The sequence below is a fragment of the Malurus melanocephalus genome, unplaced genomic scaffold (genome assembly GCF_030028575.1).
Source record: "Malurus melanocephalus ecotype Western Australia unplaced genomic scaffold, MMel_1.1 scaffold_878, whole genome shotgun sequence".
NCBI lineage: Eukaryota > Metazoa > Chordata > Aves > Passeriformes > Maluridae > Malurus > Malurus melanocephalus.
The window spans coordinates 52,191-75,423 of record NW_026624110.1 but is presented as its reverse complement, the minus strand read 5'-3'; the positions used below and the strand labels follow the sequence as shown (position 1 = coordinate 75,423).

The window sequence follows — 23,233 nt, the reverse complement described above, 5'->3', positions numbered from 1 at the left end:
CATCTTGKGACAGAGGTGCCAAACTACTGTGAAAAGAAGCATATAATCCCCATTTTCAGCCAGGAACAGAAATAGATAACTAAGATTTTTCCTGCAARATTTCCATCCTTGTTCTGGATAATACATCTCAGCACAGAGACTCATCCTGCAGTGAGCAGCTCCTGCATTGTGTGGCTCCAAAGCTCTCTGCTCTGGATTGTGGGTTTGGTACAACGTGGTGCAAATTTACASTGCTGGGTCTGTGTTTTAAAATCAGGAATAATGATGGTGACCCAAAAACTGGAGCCAGTTTGGGAGGCCTTAAATGCAGCATCTGAAACGTTACTTGCAGCCAGTCCCCAAACCCAGACTCCAGCTCTGCTGACATTTGTACATCCCTGATTCTTGTTCTATATTTGCAGCATGAACAAAGATCCAAAACAAGAGCAGAGCTCCACTGTGCTGTGTGTTGCTCTSTGATCAGCCCTTGCCCTGATCCTCACTGGAACAGGCAGTGCCAGGGATCAGCAGGGATGTYTGGGGAGGGACAAACAGCAGAGTCACGTCAGACGAAAGCTCATCTTGAGCCCTGTGATTTCTTTCTTGCCTCTCTTGCCCCCTTCCCTCTCCCCTGTTTTCTCCTGATTTCTCTCTGACCTTTGAAAGTATTAACTCTGTGACTGTGCTTTTGAACTTTTGTGAAAGAGCTGGGAGGAAAGACAATGCTCAGTGAAGCACAGTCTTACTGACACTGACACCCACACTGTCACATCTCAAAGTGCTTCTCAGATATGGTGATMCAGGAAACAAAGTTCATCTTGCAAAAATTTGCACACCTAGAAATGCCAGTGTGGGTTAATGAGTCCTGCCCTTCTGCAGAATGGACATGATGACACCAGAGTTAGAAAATCCACAGCGGGCATGGCAAGGCATACATTTCTGCAAACWATTTCCATTTTGTGACCAAAAAACAAGACTAAAAGGCTCCTGACAAGGTTTGGATGGTGGCAACATTGCCATTCCATGGGTCTAATCCAAGATGAAGCAGCAGCCCAAAGCAGAGCCAGCAGTGGCAGCAATGCTGCCCAGTTTTGGGATCCATCCTGTGGAACACTCTGCCTCCTCCCCCCCTTGTTTTTACTCCTTCAGGCAGCACTGCAATGCTGCTTTGTGCTGATGATTTCTGTCACTTACCACAGTGCAGCAGAGGGGCCAGAACCACCAGAGGAGAGCCAGGGCCAGCAGGAGGAAGAGGATCAGCAAGGCAATGGCCAGGATGGTCCCGTCGGACTGGAAGGGAAATGCAGAGAGCGTGTGACACCTCTGACACCGAGCTGTCCTCACCACAGCTCCTTTGTGCACTCTGTGTGTCCCCAGGGCCCTTCTCCATTTACTGCCACATTCATGGTAATGATCATTAATGCTGTCACACTCCATTTCCTTTTTCAGACCAGATGCAGCTTTCCTCTCTGCTCACACATCCAAACATGGCACCTGTCCTCCCCCAGCACCTCACTGCAAAGAGGCTGAGATCTCTCATTCACCTCACGTTGATTTTCTGATCCTTGCAGTTACATAGAACACTTCATTCAGATTAAAATTAATGTAACGTTCATCAGAGTCTTTAACTGAAGACTAAAAARGATTTTAAAAAGACCTCACAACACAATCATGGAACCATGGAGTGGTTTGGKTTGGAAGGGACCTCAAAGCCCATCCAGTGCCACCYCAYGCCATGGGCAGGGACACCTTCCACTGTCCCAGGTTGTCCCAAGTCCCATCCAACCTGGCCTTGGACACCTCCAGAGATGGAGCAGCCACAGTAYTGGCAAGGTTTCACCACAGTTTAAGCAACTTGTTTGCAGCTCCTCCCCTCCCGCAGTCCAAACTTGGCAGTGATGTTGGCATCACAGCTGACTCCAAACAGAAAATGTGCAGTGAGGTCTCCAGGGCCAAATGACCCAGGTCCTCCTGCTCCTCTCAGTTGTGCTGACTCAGAGCAGCTCTGCCTGAGCTTTCCAAGAGCTCTGAACACACCACAAGGACACAGAGGGAGTTTCCCCATCGTTAGCTCCAGAAGATCCCCTCCTCTCTGGCTAGGACACTTCCCCAGTTAAATCACATTTGCAAATCTCCAGTATTGATCAGCACTGCAAACTGCTGCACAATTGAGCCAGCTCAATCCAGCTGTCCAACCCCAAATGTGCATCATTTCCTGTTGCTCAGATTTAGCCCAAAGCAGATGTTCCTGTCTGCCTGAGGGGTGCCAGCCTTCCTGTCCCACCCTGTGAGTGACCGTACTAAAGATCCTTGACTGTCTCACGATCATCGAAAAAACCCCAAGGCAGGAGAAAGGGGGCACTTTTGCTCAAAGGAGTCCAAGCCAGATCAAGGTGGGAGGACTGCCAAGTTTCCAGCTCCTGGGCTGCTGAGAACAATGGATGTAAGCTACGGATGGTCGCACCATTCCTGAGGAGAACGGTACAGCCCGCAGCCCATGTTGCACACCTTAACAACAGACATTCTTTCCCCACCGCTTGGCTGGTTTTCCATACTTCACAACCCCCTGGCTTGCTGCCACCCGCTTTCAAAAAGACTATAAAAAATCTCTCCAAGAAGACCCCGATGGAGATCTCTCCCAACGGATGCTGGCGACCCCTGTGGAACTTCGGAACATCCGTCGGAACCGTTGGTAGCTATAACCCTCTCTCTCTCTCTCTCTCTCTCTCTTTTTCTCTCTCTTTCTCTCTCTCTCACCCTCTTCTATCGCAAAATATCCATATAAATTGTTCCTGATTATTTAAAGCATATATACTTGCCTCTCGTTATCTTATGCACTCTGAGATTCTGATAACAAACCCTCACGACCCCCGCTTGAGTTAAGCAGATCGTGACACACCCCTCTCCAGGACCAGTCTGACCTCAGCCTCTTGGAGATGTTCTGGCTGCAAGACCCAGACACTGAAACCCTCCACCCAAATGTCAGGGTCACAGTGCCAGACTAAGGACACGTCCAGGACAGACTGACCCAGTGGGTGGGACAAGTGGGTGCCGGCTTAAATCACTGCAGTTCCAGGGCCAGACAACCTCCCATCATTCCACAAYGGAACAGTAATGGAAGAACAACCAGGTTGGGAATGTTTTCCAAACTCTCTGTAGAAAGAATTTCTGGAGAACTTGGATCAAGACAACCTGATCTTTGACACTTGGAAGCAGGAGAAGGTAATCCACACAGGAGAAGAATTCACCCAAGGCATGTCTGGAAATGGAACTTGGACCCCAACACAAAATAAAAGCTCATTTGAGAAGACAGAGCTGTACATTTGGGGCTGTTCCTCCAGACAAACAGCATAAAGGCACATCCATCATCTGCAAATGCAACCCGCTGGTGTTCAACACTTTRGGAAATGTGATCTCAACTCTTTACTGCCATGAAATTGTAGAAGAAATAAGACTTTTTATGTCTAATTGTTATCCATCCCTTTAGCCCCATATTAAAACAAATACTTGGTCATTAAGAGTATTCTAAAATCAATTTGCAAAAATACAGAACAAATTAAAGTGGCTTTTAAACTTTTTTCTGTGGATTTTTTTGTTTGTTTTTAAAAGCAGAATTTATTTTTACTTTCCTTCCCCCCAAAGACAACCTGTAAAGACCAATTTTTGATACCCCAACACATCTGTTTCTCTGCAATGCAGCTGGCCTGGCCAGCTGGGGTTTTGTGTATCACAGCAGAGTTGGAGTTGCCACATCTTCCCTGTCTCACTCAGGTAATGCCTCTCCCCAAGGCCAGTGTTGCCTGGCAGTGCTGCAGGAACAATCTCTCACCAGCAATGACAGCTAAAACGCTCTCTCCCCAACCCCCTTCTGTTTGGATTAATTCCTTTTCTTGTATTTGAACAAATATCAGAATGTTCCAGACAGATCTGAACTGAATTTTCTGGGTTTAGCCAGAGCTGAAAAGCATCGAAGTGACACAGGCACCAAGTGCTCAGTCAGGGAACCCCAGGAGCCACTCCAGGACAAAGCCTGTGCACACCCTAAACCCTGCTGTCATAATCCAGAGTGGTTTATAAAACTGCTTTTGGTTTATCTTTATTTTGTCAGTTCCTGCTGGAATTTATCTACCCCTCTGTGCAATGTCTATGGTTTTATACAGCCASAACTGTGCTGAGACAGAAGCTGCCACTTGGACAAGTTGAATGATAAACAGGAACAAAAATCTGCCTGCTCAGAGAGTTTGCAGWAGTTCCACTGGCATTTTGAAATCTTTCTCCCAATCTTAAATAGCTGGTGAAAAAGGGTTGAAGCATTTCAAATGTCTGTTTTCATTCTATTTTTTTTATTAATCAAAATTTGGAAGAACAATGCAAATGCTCATGGAAACACTGAACAAYGGAATAATGCAATGAGTGTGTTTAATACTTATTGAATACAGGCTGGCAATTCAGACCAGAAAAACAACTTTCATTTTAAAAAAGGGAATTTTTAACAGTAAACTAGRACTTTTTCCATAAAAATGGGTCAATGGAGAAAAGTCTGACTAGCCCCTAAATACACACCGTTATCTGTGATGGGTCCTACTGGCACAAGGGTTCACATTGGCTTCTTACACAGAGAAATGTGGGGTTGGTACCCACAGTGAGATCAGCAGCCAAAAGCTCCATGACACCTGAACAGCTGTCAAATGCCAGAATACAAAAGTAGTCCCAGAGCTTGGGCCAAATTACTGTAAAACTTTGGCACTTTGCTTGCTGAGAGCTGTTGAAGACCTAGACAATGCCTGGAATTGTTTTTTTTTGAAACACCTTGTTATTCTACCAAGAAACAGCAATACAAAACAGAGTGGGGTCTTTCCATGGCCTTTCAAAATCTCCAGTCTGAGGTGTTAAAACTCTGCCATGTGAACTCTGAAACAAAAAAGCTGTGCAGAAAGAGAGGCACCTGTGCCTTGAAGACCCCTTTGCCCTGGCAGATCCCAGCAATGACAAGAAAATGCTGCAAGCATTGCTGGCAGTGGAAGAACAATGGAAAAGACCCTCTGGAAGATACTGTAAAATAGAGAGACAGTGAGAAATCTGGAGCAGGACATGTTAGAGGCATTTCCCTCATGTCCAGGGGGGTGTACATACATATAAAAATATAAATTATAAATATAGATATAAATATAAATACATATATAAAATATATATTCATATATAAATATCTATAAATATATAAATATAGATAAATATAGATATAGATATAAATATAGATATAGATATAAAAATAAAAATAAATATAAAAATAAATATAAATATAAAAATAAATATAAATATAATTATGAATAAATATATAAATATATAAATATATAAATATATAAATATATAAATATATAAATATATAAATATATAAATATAAATATAAATAATCCCACAGCCACAGAGCACTTTGGGTTGGGAGGGATCACAGAGCTCATCTCATGGTACCCCCTGCCACAGACAGGGACACCTCCCCCAGAGCAGAAGCTCCAAGCCCCTTCCAACTTCACTGTGGGACTGTCAGGGATGTGAGAAGCCAGGCTGGACTGGGGGATTCTTTGGCCAGCCTGGCCACCTTTTGGACTGAAGGTTCTCCTTGAGAAAGGAGGGAAGGGATGGCAAAGTCTGAGCCAGAAAGTGCCGTGGATTTCCTGAATTCCACCCACAAACCCTGGGATGTGTCCTTGAGGCACACACTGATCCCTGGGAAGATCCAACCCCAAACCTTGGGATGAACCAGGTGCATATTCCTCTGATAGTCAGGGGAGAGGGGTGGCCACTCCAGCCTGGTTGTGCCACACAGGAAATGATTCATTCTCCAGCATTCCTTGGCTGCTGCCTGCTGAGATTGCTGCCCAACACCAAGCTCTCAAAATTTYGCCCCAGGTAGCATGACACAATCATGAGGCAAGACAAAGCTAAGGCAGAATTTGTGGTATTAAGGTCTTATTTAATCTTAGACATTCTCGATGCTTCTGACACAGAAACAAAAATAAATCTGTCATAAAAAAAACTATAAATCAGTTCACTGGAATTTCAATGGAATTATGGCTTACTCCTGAGGGTTTTCAAAAAAATGCTGCTACATACCAGAGAAGCRTGTTTTGTCGTGTTTGGGTTTGTTTTGTTTCTTGTAATCTTATTTTTGTTTACAATTTGATTTCCTCATTTTCCCTCATTTTCTCATTTTACTGCACTGGTCTGTGCAGCACACTCTGGCTGTTCACGGGGGAAAATTTAGAGTAAACCCCAAAGTGCAGGGAGCCTCCAGAGCTTGACTCATGATCAGGATTGATGGATGAAGCACTGGGGTCACCTAATGAATGTCCTGGCTGCCAAGTGAATGCCCTGGAGATCTGCAGGAAGAGAGAGGAGGGCACTGYGCCTGCTCCTCACCTCAGCAGCAGYTGGGTTCAGCTTTAGGGTGGGTTTCAATGGGATGACTGCTGTGAAATCCAACCCCTGAGGATTGGGATAAGGAGTCCCAAGGACTTCCCTGGGAGGCAAGAAACCCCAGCAGCCCGTTTGGTGGGGCTCTGCAACCCCTGCTCCAGTGAAGGACACGGAAGGTCCTGTCAGGCAGCCCATTCCTGCCCTGTGCTGGGCAGAGAGCCTGGGGGAACTTCTCCAGCTCCTTGAACAGCAGCACAGGAGCTCAGGCTCTCCCCCAGCCCCAGCATTCTCCTCCAGGGCAGCCTGGRGCCATCCAGGTGAATACAGAATACCTGCACTGCTCCAGGGATGGGGCATTCAGTGTTAGAACGGCCCAGAGCACTGCAGAGACTCTGCAGCATCAACAGCTTAAACCACACTGAGCTCAGGACCTCGGGTGCTCTACAGAGCAGAAGCATGGCCAATGTCCTTTAATGTCCTTTAATGTCCTTTAATGTCCCTCCAGAGACAGGGGAGATGCAAATGACTCCTGTATCCTAGCCCTGATTTACATCTTCCAAGCAGCAAGAGCAACACCTTGCTGAAAGCTCTCAGAGGTGTCAGTAGGAAAAGGRTGGAGCCCTTTGGAGAAGATTTTTGAAAATCTTGAGTAGAGTTTTGAGTGAGCATCCAAAATCAGACAGGGTATTTTTTCCTGGAGAGAAAGGAGGAACAATTTTAATGTCCTTTAGTCAATAGAGCGGGGGAAAGGCTGACCCTGTCCCTCTACACCAGAGAGACCCAGACAGCTTTTCTTGTGAAGTATCTCCTTGTGTCAGACTCTCTTGGGGATCTCCCACCACAGCAACAGAAAGCACTGTCTGCCATTTATTTTATCACATACAGGATTTTTTTTTAATATAACAGAAACAATGTGGCCTAATTTCTAAAAGGAAATGAAAACTCCCTGCTCTGCAGGGTCAGCCTCTGGTCTGTGTGTCTGTGGAGCTGCTTGAGCAGGAGCCAAGCTCAGCAGGGGATAGAAGCACAAAGCACCTGTTTGAGGTCACYCAGCAAAGGTGATCTCAGCTCCTCTTGGACAGGCTGTGACATGAATCCCCTCTAGCAATGATATGTTTCCYTCCTCTCCTTGAAGAGCTGAAAAGAGATGAGAGCTGCACTTTTCCAGCATCCTGTCATTTGCTTTAGAACTGCCTCYCTGCAGCCTGGGCTGAACAAAGCCAGAGTAAGAGAGAACTTTTGTCCTGAGGAGCTCACACTTCACACAGAGCAGGGAAACATCTGCTGGGAAGGAGGAGCAGCTCTGCAATGTCCTGCCTTGTGCATAGCTATGAYAGCATTTAAGGAATGCTTTTTAAAAGCAATAATGTCAGGAGCATCTGTCTTGAGCTGATGATGCTCTGTGCCCCCTGAGCTGAGCAGGAGAGGCTGCTTAGGGACAGCTCCCCRCAACTGATGGGGTCAGAGCCTGCCAGCGTTGACACTTGCAACACCTGGGGCATGTTTCCTTCTGAAATTCAGTTTAAATTGAAATCACATTTTCAACAGAAAAACATTTCAATAAAATGAAACATTTTGTTTCAGAGCACTGTTTCAACCTCACTTTAAGTGGGGTTTCACTTASAGGTGCACAGAGATCTGGATTGCATTTTCTTTTGACCCCAGCACTGTCACAGGAGCACAGGCTCCTGATATTTTCAAATTAAAGCTTTTAATTAAACTTCCATCCTCCAGCTCACTGTCTGTCCTGTGACTCCCTGTTTTCCAGGCCATAGGAACATGGGTTTTGCAATGTGCCAACCACACTTCAGGATGTTMTAAACCAGCCCATGTAGCAATATTAGAGCAAAATAATCTCTGCATATTTAACTCTTTGGGTGACCTGTGGGAGCAAAAACATTCCTGCCTATTATACGTGTTTACTACACTTACTTAAGAGCAATTTCTTGTAGAAATAAACCTGAARTCTCATACCCTGGAGCTCCCACTGAGCAATGCCTCAAAGGGCCCAAGGTCTTATTAAATGGACTCTGCAGCTTCATAAAGCTTCTATTGACACCCCAGGGAGTGCCTTTAGCTGCCTGCAGACTCAGGGGCACTGATCACSGGCAGAGCCCTAATTAGGCAGCCCAGAACAAAGTCACAATTGAAAAAAATCCACTCTGAATTACATTAGATTAATACTGAATTACATTTCCTTTGAATTAAAAACAACAAACCCAACAGAACCAAACCTTCTGTAAAACAAGACTGCAGTTCTTTGTTGATTTTCTGTCTTTCCCCATATTTAAAGGTTAAATCCATGCTCTATTGTTTAACTCAAAGGTGCAGATTCCTTCAGTCTTTCAAATGTCACAGGAAGAAAATCGGGTTACCCGGCTGCAGTGAGGCTGTGCCAATCCCCACCTCCTTTTGTCAACTGCAAAACCTCTCCAGGTTAAAACACCAATGTTTCACCTGATTCTCATGGCTCCTCCACCCTTTCAGTTGGAACAATCAGAGCAGAGGGGCTGTTTCTATCCAAAATAGTGGACTTGCCCTCCACCTGACACCTCAGCCAACATCCCAAGCCATTTATTGACCTGGTGACATTCCCTGCTCTCCCAGCCATGGGCTGCTCAGGAAGAGCTGGCTTTCCATGTCCCTGCAGTTTTCATCTCCCTTCCAGTTTTGACTCTGAGAGCTACCAGTGCAAGAGGTCAAGTGTTTTTTCCTCTTCTGGGAGCATTTAGAAAATGAACAAAGACTTATTTCAATTCTCATCCTGGCTTCTCTCCGAGATACTCCTTCTGCACTGCAGAACTCWGCCCTGGTTTCCTGCCCCCAGCACRGCCTTGGCAATGATTTCCTCTCTGGTACATTCCCCTTTCTGACACTGCAACGCCTGGGCACACCTGCACGTTCCTAACACAGCATTTTATACTYTCCCTCTTTTCCAGTTCTTCAGACTCCTAATGTGACAACAGGRGTAAATCCCTTTCTAAGAGCTCCCCAGCTCCACCAGCCATCCCTTGCTAATTGTTCCAGCATGAAAGGAATGAGAAGGGAGTGTCTTTACAAACAGACTCTGACTCTGGGGTGAGATAAGGCTGATACTGGGAGATAGAAGGAAACAATAGGAAGGATTTCCATAGGAATTACTTTGATTAACTTATCCCAGACTATGTTAATAGACTACCTGAGCAGAGACACAGAGATGGATATTGAAAGGGAGCAATGTATGATAGAAGGGGGTTTCATCAGGCGTTTCGGGGAGCCTGAACCTCTCAAGTACCTCAGCCAATGGGGAAAGAGAGAGGGAACTGTGGCTGGGAAATTGGGATAAAAAGAGGCTGCGTCCTCCATGAATTTGAGAGACCCCATGGGAAATGCCCACAACCTCTCCCTTTATTCATGAATAAAGTTGCGGGACTCCTCTGTCTCCTTTTTGGACATAAACCTCTGGTGCTTGTGGATTAATTTTCCTAACAAGCAGGGGCAAAAACCCCCACAGCACACACTGCCCTGGCTACAGGTGGGAGTACTTTTCACACCACCAAAGCCAGCTTGGGGAAACTTCACTTCTGAAATTAGTGGTGTGCTGAGATTAATGGCTGAGGAGAGAGGAGTAATTTATTTATTTATTTAGTTTTAAAATTGGTGGAAGCTGAGGATGCTCAGCTCTTATTGCATTTGGATCCCTTGACCTTCTACTGTTGGTGTTAAAAGATGTTTARCAGACAGAAAACTATAGATCTTGGTGCCTTCAGCTATCAAAGATGTCAGTAGGAGAATGAAACCTGCACCCTGGACAGCACCCTGGGGATCAGCAGATACAGTGGTGGTGGGGGCGGGGGTGGTCAGCAGGACATAGCCCCTTGTTTTTCCTCCCAAAGCCATTCCTGTTGTTGCCTGCAGCCCTTGGGGATCTGTGAGGGGCTGCAGCCCCCAAACCCCGTGGGGCTGTGACGAACTAGAATGGGTTTGTTCGATCCCTGGTCTCTGTTTTCTTCTCCCAGCACACAGACACATCCTCGGGTTCTCCACCAGCCTGAGGGCATCTGGCATTGCCCAGCCAGGTTTCAGAGCCCCCACAGCCAGCAGCAGAGCCAAACTGGTGCAAAGCACACACCAAAGCTCTGTTCCTGAGGAACTCACATGRGAGTGACATGGGGGAGTCTCATTCACCAGAACAAAAGTTCTCCACTAATCTGGTTCTATCTTTTTCTCTCTTTCTCTCTTCTGTGACTGCACTCTGCAGACTGAGCAGTCCCATGCAACCCCAGAYGATGCCTTTTGCCATCTCCAGAGTTGACAGCTCCACCTTTGACTGAAGGCCACCCCTGCACAAGCTCAGAGCACAGACAGACCCTGTATTTGGAGTTTCAGTCCCTGGCCAGGAAAATTCCAGCCTGACACTCATCACCAGGGATTTAGAAGGGCCTCCCATGTGTAATCAACTCTTGCCTCTAAAAACTCATATTGAAAATCCTGAGGAAGAAAAACAAAATAAAAATCCCAAGGTCTCCTATGAACTGTTTCATCCCTCAGGCTTGAAAAGAACTGAGCCAACTAAGAAGAATTTTCATTCCTTTTTTTTTTGAATGAGTTTGTGCTCCACGTGAGCCAGCTGAGACCATTTTGATGTGACTGCAAATCCTCCCAGAATGTACTTTAAAATGAAAATGCTGAGAGATCCTTTGCAACAAAAGCATCCTTACAAGTCTCCTTCACACCTTTTGTTTTCTTTTGCTAAATGAAAAATCAATTACTTTTCAATAATTACTTTTCAGTGCAGTGCAGTACCAGAAACGGCTGGAGACTCATTTTAAAAACTGAAATTGAAGCATGTCTGCTAGTTTGACATCGGGCATCTAAATCAGCAGATCCTCAAATCCMTTGAGAAGGAGGTGCAAAAACACACATGGGCACCCAAACTCTGAYACTGGAGAGCAACAGCAGGGAGGRAAAAGGCAGAATCCAACAGGACCMTTGAAGTAGAGCTTCTGRCACTTCCTCTGGGCTSCAAARCTCAGAGCTCAGCATTTGTGAGGATGGAGAGTGAGGGAGGAGCTGCTCAGAGCACACAGACACCCAGGCAGTGCCCACACCAGGAGCACAGATGAGGCTGATTCACCAGAATCCTCAGCTCCTTCAACCAAAACAGAATCACCCAAACCCCAGCCAGTGTTTGGAGAGCTCTGATTTGATGCTGGCAGATGTGACAAGGGTCAGTCAATGCTGGAAAGTGAGAGGTGTTTGTGCATCCCTTGGATTAAGAATGAGGTTTAAWCAGTTATTCCATGTGCCTTCATTCCTGGCCTTCCCACACTGAAATGCTGTAACAGATTTTACACCTCAAGGGGGAAAATTGCTCTGAATCCCTTCAATTTGGCCCCGTGGGAGCAAGTTCACCCTGCAGGGCTCGGTGCATCCTGCACTGACACCGTGACAGTTCCCCAGMGCACTGAACACTCCGTGCTGGAGGCAGCACAGTCTGCAAAAAGCACTTGGAGCTGGCAGCCTCACAAAAATGACAGCACTGTGCAAGGCAAAAAGCCCCAGAATCCCATTTTCTGCAGCTGGCACTTGGTGTTGGRAAGCACAACGTGAGCACAGGAGGATTTGCTGCTCTCCCTCCGTGCTGTCCCCGTGCTGAGCTGCCCTGGTGACACTGGCATGAGCTGCTAGCAAAGGCCAAGGCCCTGAGCCCTTGCTTCTTTCCAAAAAGTAACCCATTGCCAAGGATGAAAAGTGTTTTTCTTCTAGAGTTTTCACTGCTCAGTAAACTGATGTTTATTTTGCTGCCTCATTCCGAGGMATTTTTGGATATCAGCAGAAGGTCAGGAGCTATGCTGGTATAATGTAGCTTTGCCTTACCAACCTGTTAGAAACTTTTCAAATCTCCCTATCATGAAAATCTACACTAAATTTTTTGTCAGCTGGGGTGATGAAAATGTTTATATGTCTTGGCTATCTCTGTCCTGATCATCAATTATCTACATTCACAACTTWGGAGTCAAAGTCCAGCTGACCTTCCTGACTATTCATTTTTGGTCTTTGCTTGCCAGGAAAGCAGATGTTTGCTTCAGCTATTCTCTTAATTGAATTTTTGCTTTCCTGGATTATCTCCAGAGAGTCCTTGRAAATGGATAGTTGGTAGAAAATGACAGCTCTTGCTTACAGGGAAAATGGGATTTGTGCAGATCACTTACATGTTGCATAGGAAGGTTTTATTGTGGAGCTGTCTTGGAATATAAATGGCAAAGCTTTTCAGGCCATCGAGACACTTGCTTTGTTCCTTCTCCCACTAAACATCCATTCCTGGGGAGCAAATGGGATTGGGGTTCAAGGCATTGGCACCAAGGTGAGCGTGCCCCTGCTTTTGGAGAGGGCATTCCAGATCCAACCTGACCATTTCAGAACCCCAGAACAGAGGGGAACCCAAGGCACTGACTGTTGGTTTGCACACAGGGAAGAAAATCTTTGTTTTTTCCTCCAGATCCAACCTGACCATTTCAAAAACCCAGAACAGAGGAGAACCCAAGGCACTGACTGCTGGTTTGCACACAGGGAAGAAAATCTTTGTTTTTTCCCTGTGTGTTACCATCAGTTCATTTCCCAGCTCTCACTCTCCCACTTCAGATGCAGATGGTCCAACAGACCCAGACTCCAGGCCTGCAGTCAATGAAACAATTTGGTGCACATTTTGTATATGTGGAGGATATATTCCAGGAGTGGAGCCTTTGTAACCTTAACTAAAGAGAGCGTTGCGGTCTCMGTAAACAGTTTCATCTTTAAAAAGAACTTGAAAACATAAAACACTACTACAAAGACACTACCACTACATACAAAATGTGTGTTTGCCCAGGAGAAATGTTCTTGATTAGTGAAGCCTGAGATTTGATTTTCAGAGCAGCCACTGAATRTCTCTGCATCCAGCTTTAGATGCAGAAACTGGGTTTGAGTTCTGGCTGCTCAGCTGCAATCCAGGTTCCCATTCTGGAGGCACCAGGTAGTGCCACGAAGCCACTAAACAATAGAAGAGAAACAGGGATTTCATCTCCTACCACCTACAAACAATAATTATATCCCCAGAAGAAAGCATTTGAGGAAGGAATAATTTTTTCTCTAAGAATTGTTTCCCAGGTCTTGCCTCATTTGAGTAAAACACAGCAAAGCCCTACATGCTGACAACAGGCAAATACATTTTTGTATTGATCAATGAACTAGAGCTAAAACTTGACTMATAAAGTAAAATCCCTTCTTTTAAGGCATAAGGAAATCTTTGTCAGTTTTGGAATATAACCACTCATGTAAACTCTGGAAACTCTCTCCATACAGACTTGTCTTTATTGAACAAGGATCAAGTTCAAGTGACACAAAAGCCTTTTCTCAGCCTTTGTGGGCCACAGAACACTTCTGGTAACTCCAAGTTGTACAGTTTGGCCTTTCCCTTGTTCTGCACAGAAAACCAGTGGCCTTTGCTGCACAGGGATAAAATCAGGCTGGGGGCAGATTTTTAAGTCTCTCTGGCAACACTACTCTGGCTTCCCAAAAATTACTTCAAGCCAGTTCACAGGGAAATTAAAGCAGTGCCTCACCCATGGCCTGTACAATGACAGATCTGCTCACAGAGGAATAAAGCTGAATACACTGAAGCATGAATGACTGCTCTGAATTCCAAGTGAATTCCTTCCCTACCCSCTTCAGCACGACTCATTCCATGCCCTGTTCCCAGCAGCCACAACACAGCACAAGCAGCATCCTCAGCAATACTGGGAATTACAAATTTCATCATCCTGATTGCAGAAGAGCCTGAGTGCAGCAGCTCCCTGCTGACAGCCAGGCTGCAGCCACAAACCATCTCCTTCAGAGGAGGATCCAGCACATTTTTGGCCCCATGCTGGTTTCCATGCAAAGGGGCTGARCAGAGCTGCCACAATTGCTGTAGAGGGATCAGCCAGGCAGTGAAGGAWGGAGCTCATTGTCCCCTCAGGCACAGACACCTCCAGCCCCTGCCAGTCCAGCCCTGGTCCCTGTCTCACAACAGATGTTGCAACAAAAACCTGAAGTGTTTACCCAAGACTCAAGGGCTTTGTCACATTTTGGCACACAGGGTACACAAAATGTCACATTACCACACCTTCAAACTCACTTTAATGGGGGAACAGGTCCTTCACATCAGGCTTACCCAGCTTGGCAGCCCTGCTGCTGATGTAACACACACCCATTGTTAAATCCCACCATCCCACAGAAATATTTTAAGCACAGGAATCAAAACTTACACAGTGCGTGCTGGAGATGATGACGGAGCTGGAGATGAAGCTCAGCCCATCGTTCATACTGACTTGAAGAGTTGCTTCCCTGAAAAGAACAACCAAAAAAAAAAATCAGGGCAGCTGATCCACAGCCCTCTGYGTGATACCACCCTGGGCTGCTCAGGAAAACCTTTTGCACAAAWAATTCTCACTGGTGGTGGGCACAGGAGAATGCCAGCATGGGATCAAAGGGGAGCAGCAGAACACAGGGAGAGGGAATGTTGGAGTAGGGAACACATACATGCCAACTTCTCTCAGCACAGGYGCCGGGCACAGCAGGTAGGTGTCCTCCACCACGAAAGGCTTCTCATCTGGAAAAGAGCAATAGTGGCATTTACTGCCAGATGGTAATCCAGGCATTAAAGACCATGTTTAAATAGTGATTTTCCTCACTCTTGATACGTAAACAAGATCAAACACTGCTGGCCAAACACTGCTGGCCAAACAGCGACAAAAAAGAATAATACAAAAACACACAAAAAGTGGGTGAAAAAAACAGAGAGAAAGAAGGACTTTATTGTGGGACAAGCCTCTTTTATCCACTTTAGCAACYAGRRTAYACATTTGTGTCAAACATACATTGGTCAAGAGACAGCTGTTTAATTAGTAATCAGAACATAATTGGTGAGTTTGTAAAAGCTACAGTATTAGTAATGCTTATAATTTCCAGCCACCTGCGTTATCAATTCTACATTCCAATATGCTTTTCTCAAGGATGTGGCATTCCTCCTCCATGTAGGCTGTTAACACTCCCTTTCTTTCCCCAGGCCTCAGTCATACACAATAATTGGCTGAGTTTCAGAATCAGGGCTTGTGGGACAACTCTTTTCCCCCACAAAACACTGTGGGGGACAAAGAGCTGCCCACGTCTGAGGCAAGCACAGCTGAAGGTGTGGAGCTTTTGGAAGGGCAGAGTAAAGGATCACAGCCACTGTGTGCAGGAGCCCAGGTGGARTGGCAGCAGGTTACACAGAAGTGGAGATATGCAAGTTAAGAAAATGGTATATTATGGAAAACTTTTAATCTAAAGGCAGAAGCATCTGAACCTAAATTAAACCTTCCAGCCTGAATTACACTGGCTTTRAAATGGAGTGAGAGAAACTCAACAGGCAATTGCCTGGGAAACAGGACCACTGACTAATATTCCTCTTCTGTAGACTTAAGTCAGAGCTTTTAACCACCACTGGTGGCTGGACAGTGGGGGATCCTGAGGAACTTCCCAGCCCATTTACCAGCTGACTGCAGATGGGGCAGAGGGGCAGAAAAYCAGGAAGCCAGGCTGTGTGGTGGCTGTTTTTTGGGCTGGAAAGCAGAATGTTCCCACAGGAGGGGTTAATTCTGCTCCATCAGAAATCTCCCCACCAGCTGCACCCAGAAGCAGCTCCAGGGCCTTCACAGGGATGCTCAAGACCTGCAAGGAGCTGTTCCCAAATCTCACCAGCACYCTGAAATTTTCCAGTTCAATTTCTCATTCTGTTTGAAACCCCCTCTACTCCTGACAGATTCCATCCCCGTGGACTCTCAAAACTGTAAGTTTCAAACTTCATTTTCAATCTTCTCTCTGCACACTGAGATGGATGAGATGTTTGTTCCCCGGGGCCGCTTTGGGACAGGAGCACAATTTATGCCCATCTTGCTGAGCTGTTTGGCACAGACACAGCAAATCCAGGATCTCTGAGCTTCCAAAGCCTTTACCCAACTTCATCATGCACTTCACTGGTTCCCAGGGTGCCCAGGACACTGGGCACAGGGGAGCAGGGGCACTCTGTTCACTGCCTCACTGGCACACCAGCAATGGGAAGGAGYGAGAATACAAGTTTAACCAAATCATTTAGCACTGGAATGAAGAGGTGAACTGTTCTGGCTGTCTGGTCTTTTGTTTTTGAGGAAATTTGTGCATGTTATGATTCCATTTCAGGTGCCAGTGGAGAAGAGAAAAGCTATGAATAGACACAAGCCAAAGAGAGCAYGGCAACCTTCTCCAAAGGATTTTCTGCATCAGCTGTGAGCCTTGTTCCTTCCTCCCTGGGCTGCTGCTTGCTCACGTGGATGGTGGGCAATGATGCTCAGGACACCACCATCCAGCACTTCTGATCCCCTGCTCTGTTCTCAGCTTTCACAAGCAGGGTCACACAGAACATTTTACTGCCCTTAGGAGTCATAAAGAGGTACTGACTGCAAGAATCTATCCCACTCTGCAGGAGCAGGACCCACCAAGCCATGCATTCCTTCCCAGACATTTCTAGAAGAGGCTTCCAATGAGTACAAAATTTCAGAAAGTGGTAGTATTGCTCTGGTAATTCCTGCCACACGTTAGAATTCCTTTTGCATACTGGTGTATTTCTTTGCTTTGGAAACAATACAAAAGGGTATTTCCTCAGGTAGGTTAGGAACTGTTTATTCTTTACACTCCATTAAAAAAAAAGAAAAAAAGAAAAAAGGTAATGAAAAGTTCTAACCTCCCCTGACATTCTCCTTATGTCTCCAGCTTCCAGCAAATCCCATGCCTACATACACACACTTGGATTTCTGGGTTATCCTCAGCATTTATTTTTTCAAGGACTGTTTGACACTGGCCAACAGCTGAACAAGGAACATTTTAGGCAGCCCATAGGAACAAGGAACATTTTAGGCAGCCCTTCAGTATCCATAGATTGGCTTTGCTCCTCCACCATGGCTCACCTGTGCAGAGCTCCTGGCATCCCTCAGGATCCCTGCTCTAGCTGCTGGCCTGGCAGGTGCCACATTAGTGCTGTTTGCCCCCAGCCTCAGTGCAAGAACTTACAGGGACATTTTTGCTCAGCAAAGCACCAGGAGCAGATGATTTTCCCACAGGGTAYTCCCTGCTAGCCCCATCCTCCAGATGCTGATTACCTCTTAGAGGGGAGGCAGAGCATTGAGAGGTGAAGTGATGCCATGCACAGCCTTCATTGGCATTGCCTCCAGCCCTGCTCTGGGCTAATGGGGAGTGGGCACACACAGACCCTCAGTTTGGCACTGGAGTCACCAAACCACCCAGCATTTCCCTCTCTGCACAAGGCAGATCCACAGTGGTGGTACATCTTGTCTCACAGTGGTGTTCTCACCCTGATTTATGAAGAAATCATTAATTCCCATAAATTTATGACATTGTCTCAGCACACACATGCCAAGAAAATGAAGACCAGTGTCTTGTTTTCTCCTTTGCTAACTCTGGCAGCCGAGGCCAAAGGCTTCTCTGTGCCAGCATTCACTAAAACAAAAGCTGCTTCATCTTGAAAAGCCTTTTACTTAGATCTCATTAGGTTTTTGTTTCTCTTTCTCTCCCTTCCCACTCCCAACTCCCATCAGTCCATGCCTCTCTAGAAAGTTTATCAGCCCTGGAGTCCCCCCAGAGAGCTTGTGGCTGCCCAGGCTGGCTGCAGGCAGAGATTAGTTTGTTTGGAGAATGTTTGTGTTTCACCACAAACATGAGTGACTATTTTCCTCTGCTCTAAAACAAAGAAGATCCATTTGGTTTGCATAACTCTGRCCATCTGACTCCTCCCTGGAAAACTTACACAGGGAAAGCAAACAAARCAACAATTTTCATCTGCTCTTGCATGGGACCTGCGGGATGTGTTGGAGAGAGCGGCGCTTTCCTGCTCTGCTGCAGGACAAACTCGCTGCATCCCAGTGCAGGAAGAGATGGGCTGAATGCTCCCAAGCTCCAGATCTCGTGCCAGACTCTGGATTTTGTGGTTTGGACTGCTGTCAGCTGCCAGTGCTGGTGGAAGGGCTGGGAAGGGAGGGCGGAGCACTTGGCTCATTGCCGTGTTTGCTACCCTGGATGTAATTTTGGTTCCTGGTTGGGGCTGGCTGGGGAATGGTGCAGGAATCACTTCACTCTTTTGACAGTTTCATGGAAGGGATGCCCAGGCCTTGATCACCTCTCAGACACCAAACAAGGGCAGAGCTTGGACATCCCCAAGCAATGCCTCTCTTTTGAGAAAGGCTGCCCACAGTAATGGGCACGAGTTGCTCCCTCCCTGTGCTCCTCTGATCCCTCCTGCACACAAAATCATGGTCTCACTGTATAAATCTCCCCAGATGACTGAAATTGGCCAGTTCTGGGGCCTGAGCCATTCAGAGCAGTGTGCAGGAATGGAGGAGGGTCAAAGCTCCACAAAAACACATCTGGGTTCTGTRGATGCCCTTTCAACAAGGTACTTGATACTGCTCAGACTTCTGCAATTCTATACCCAGCATTCCTACACCTAAACAACTAAATGTAGTCTGTAAAATCTATTACTCCGAGCAGTGAATAATTTCTTATGCTATTAGCAGGGTGTAACCTTTATGCAAGCCAGGACTTGGAATATTTCCCAACTATAATAATAACAGCTTCAATATACGCAGTATTCTTTAACACAAAAGAGCAGACCTMAAAAAGAGAGAGATACTAGAACCCAAAGAAGGTGACTAAAGAGACAGCAGCATTTTCTTGTAGCCATGTAACCATGCCAAAATGGACAGTCTTCCTTTTGGTTAATGGTTTACCCAAGAACCCACTGGTGCACTGAAATCTGACTGTGAGGATCCCTTACAGGAGGGTTGATGAAAACCCAACATTTCCAAACTGCATTATTGCAAGTGCTGATTGCTGGACTAGCAGGATCAGCAATATTTTGGTCCAGAAAAGGCTGCAAAAACTTCTTTGCCAAACTTCCCATACATCAGAGACCAWCAGCTTCCTTCTGCTCTCCCTGTATTTGTGATTTGCATTCAACTAAAGCACACCTCAGAGAAGCTTTGCCCATGTCTGCAGTTCCTGKGGCAGAGGAGGTTCCAATCCAGCCCAGCCCAAGGAGGCTCTGCACCTCATCCCACCTGAGATGGCAGCTTYGAGCCATCCTCAGCACTTCCATCGTCCCTTTGTCACCTCAGATGAGCCAAAACACCTCCCTAACTCTCTGCCCTCCCTACCAAAGCTGTTCCCCCTGGCTGACTTCTCCTCTCCTGCCACTCTTGTGACAACTCTGTGAGCAAAGTTTGTTCTTCAAACCCATTTTGTGGGAGACGGAAATGCAGGAAGATGCTGGAACATTCTCTGAGCTACAGCAACTGCCTACGAGAAAGACCCATTAATAAGAAATGTTTTGTTAGTGCTGTAATGCAAACCACATTGAGATCAGCTGTAATTGCTCTGCTTTGTGCAGGGATGGGGAGCGCTCAGTGCCAAAGCCTYGAGGAGCAGAGTGAGGGGATGGGGAACAGATAAGCACAGAGCAGTGATATCACAWTCCCAGGAACCTCTGGATGGAGGSCAGGGGTTGGTTCTGATGGGYTCCTGTGCTGAGCAAACAACTGTTYAAGGAGCTTTGAGGCTACASCAGAGCCTGGCAGAGCCCCCAGTCTTGGCTTGGGCTCAGGACCATCCTGGGGTCCCTTGAGCAGGARCCCTGGGCCAGCACAGAGCAGCTCCAGCTCCAGAGCTGCCACCATCAGCCCTTCACTGGTGTCACAGGGAGAGACCACCCCAGCAGCACCTGGACTGATGCMTTGATGCCTGAACTAAAGCTCCTGTTCTCCCATCTTCACACAAAACAATTCCTCTCTGAGCCTGAAATCCAAGGACACTTCACTGCCTCAGAGCCCCAAAATATGGAAAYAACAGAGAATTGGGGGAGCAARCTTGGGGTGGGTGACATCATCACCTGAARGTGKMATTGCAGAATTGGGGCCCGATGTGTTCATGAGACAGRATTTATAAAAGGGGAAGATCTCRTGACTCGGGGTCCATTTTTGGCGTTTTAGGCATTAGGGTCACSGGGTGAGCCTGGCAGAGCTGCCCACTCTGCACAGAAGGTCTGCTCCTCACTCAGCCCAAATCCCCTGACTGCCTTGGGCTGATTCCCTCTGCTCCCCTGGGCAGCTGCAGGAACCCTTCTGCAGGCAAAGGCACAGGGATCCTCTGTTCAAAGTTCTGATGCTGTAATTTGTTGGAGGCTGGGGGAGCGTTTGAGGGAKGCACAACATTTCTTCCTTTTTTATATTCTTTGACAAGCAGGGATTGGGCCACCCTTCCAAACAGGAGCCAAGCTCAYCTCGGTGCAAGTTCTCACCTGGGAAAGATGAGAGGGATGAATTGTGCCCCTCATAAAGGTCACACCCACCAGAACACCTGAGGGAGTTTGTACAGAGATGGACATTCCCTGCTACCGGAGTGGAAAGATAGAAAAGTTGCTCTTAGAAAATAAAAAGATTCAGTGAAGGGTTACGGTGGCATGATCAAGGAGGGAAATCAGGGATTAGAGAGTGGAACTGCAAAGCAAAACATTCCTGTGCTAGGAGTGAGAAGGCTGCAAGAAAGTAAAGAGGATATCACAAGGAAAGTGCTGTGCTGCCAGGAGAAATGAAAGATGGGGGAAATGGAGCAATTTGTTAGGCTTTAAATCAGAAGACAATTTTTAGAAGACATTTGTTGGGCAGTCTGGGAATCCAGTTCCYCATCCATCTCACGCTCTGCTGATACCTGGCACAGGCCTGCTCCCAGTGTCTTTGTCTGAATAAAGAAAAYTCAGGCTAGTTTGTGCAAAGAATGGGGTTTGGCCAAGCATCCAGAGCATTCACTTGAGTGCAGCAGATCCAGCCCTAGCTCTGCTGTAGTGCCTGCTCCTTCACCAGCCTTTCATCTCTCTATTCAGTTTTCAATTGCTTAGGGCAGAGCTCAGCCTCTCTGCCCAGAGCTATCTTTGCTGGCTCCTGCACAATCTGGGCACACACAGACATTTTAGCACCACAGAGTAGCCATAAGTCACTGCACTGGATAATTACTTTTAACTCTGTGCAGGCTAAACCCAATTCTCCCAGGTCCTGCTGCTGGCAGGAGCACCCTGCTGCTGAACATGCATCTGATTGCAATTCTGCTCAGCCAAATATTCCTCATGGCTTCTACAGATGTGCTTTTTTTTTTTTTTTTTTTTTTTTTTTTTTTTTTATCCCATAACTAGGAACATTATGAGTCGATGCTCTCTTCACCTTCCACTTTTCCCTGCCAAGAATCCCAATAAAACCCCATTATCTCATGCCTTTAACCTCAGCACATCCTAGCTGTGTTCACTACATCTCATCTGGGATAATTTATGATTTCAGGAACCACTGGCTTAGTGTTATCTTTAAAAATACCTCCTGTCCTCAGACAATCAGAGGCAGAGAGGTTTCAAGCAAACAAAGACAGCTGAGATATCCAACCTCCATGAGGTTTYCATAAAATCCTGGTCCAGTTCTCTTTGGGTTGGCTGTGTGAGTTGGGAGCTGCAGGCTCTGGGATCTCCCACAGAGCAACTCGAATCCAGTAGAGCTGTGCCAGTTCCCACCTGGAGAGAGCTGGTTTGGGAAGTTCTGAGTCCCTCAGTCAGGGAGGGGCTGAGCTCAGAGCTTCAAACCAGCCAGGGCTGAGAGGAGCACACAGAGAGSTCTTGGTGTGGGGCCAAGCTCAGTGAGCTCCCTTCTCACCCCTGCATAAATACACCACGAATGCAGCAGAGCACAGGGCAGGAAACATTTCTGGCCTCTATCCTCATTTTCCACAGCCACTTTGTGGACACAGGAAGGCAGCTTCACATCCAAAAAGCCYAGGGGCTGTATTAAGGTTAGCTGATCTTCCTGAAAGCTACAATGGAATTGATACCATAAAAAATGATTGGGCTTGACAAGCAGTGAGGAAAGAGGAGGAAAGACACCTCCTGCTCCTCCTGCTGCTCCTCCTCCTCCTCCTGCTCTTCCTCCTCCTCCTGCTCCTCCTGCTGCTCCTCCTCCTCCCTGCCCCAGCAGGTCCCAGTGTTTGGGATTGGGGACACTCTCAGCTCCTCCCGTGGCAGCACTGGCTGTGTTTGTGTCCCCACAGGCATTCCCAGCTCCGTGAAAGCCTCAGGATGCTTCCAGGAAGGAATGTCTCACTCCAGAGCCCTCCAGCTCCCGCTCCTCGCATCCTCAGCACTGACCACATCTGAATTAAGCAGATGTGAACCATGGCCAAGCAAACTGTGCTCRGTGCCAAGAGCTGGCAAGTCCAGAGCTTGCCTGTTAGAGGAGGTCACTTGAAGAGCACAACTGTCCCACAGCTGCCCCGAGGGCTCCTGGCATCCCACACAGGGCAAGCAGCCTGAGCAAACCTCCTCTGCTCCAAAGAACAGGTTACACAGATGCTCAAACCACAGAGCCATTAGATTTACTCTTTTTAGAACTAATTAATGAATTTGTTTTTTCCTGAAGAAGGTCAGGACCACCTCCAGAATACACAGGCATTTTCTGAACGAATTCTTTGTTAGGAAGGATGGATTCTACTGTCACTGGTGGTGTTTGTGTGAGTTATCTGATTTCCCATGGGGCCAGACAAGAGCAGCAGGRTCTTCAGTTCTGCAAGCTCAGCAGCTCTCAATGCACATCACAAAGAGACCAAACTCTCCTCAGTTCTTCTGCTGGGGGAACTGCACAGGGAACATCTTCCCAAGCTTCCCCAGCAAGGCCTGAGCCCCTACAGCTCCCACAACAGAGCTCAGCTGAGCTGCACTGGCCCA

General features: G+C 46.8%; 1 protein-coding gene across 1 annotated transcript in view; it reads right to left on the bottom strand.

Annotated features, from left to right (window-relative positions):
- The window catches only part of ANTXR1 (ANTXR cell adhesion molecule 1), an 81,001-nt gene that overhangs the window by 26,495 nt on the left and 31,273 nt on the right, over positions 1 to 23,233 (bottom strand). Inside the window, exons 11-13 of the mRNA XM_057385840.1 lie at positions 14,935 to 15,004; positions 14,661 to 14,739; positions 1,174 to 1,269 (exon numbers count right to left, since the gene is read on the bottom strand). Coding sequence (XP_057241823.1) covers positions 1,174 to 1,269; positions 14,661 to 14,739; positions 14,935 to 15,004 — 245 coding nt within the window. The remainder of the gene's footprint in view (positions 1 to 1,173; positions 1,270 to 14,660; positions 14,740 to 14,934; positions 15,005 to 23,233) is intronic.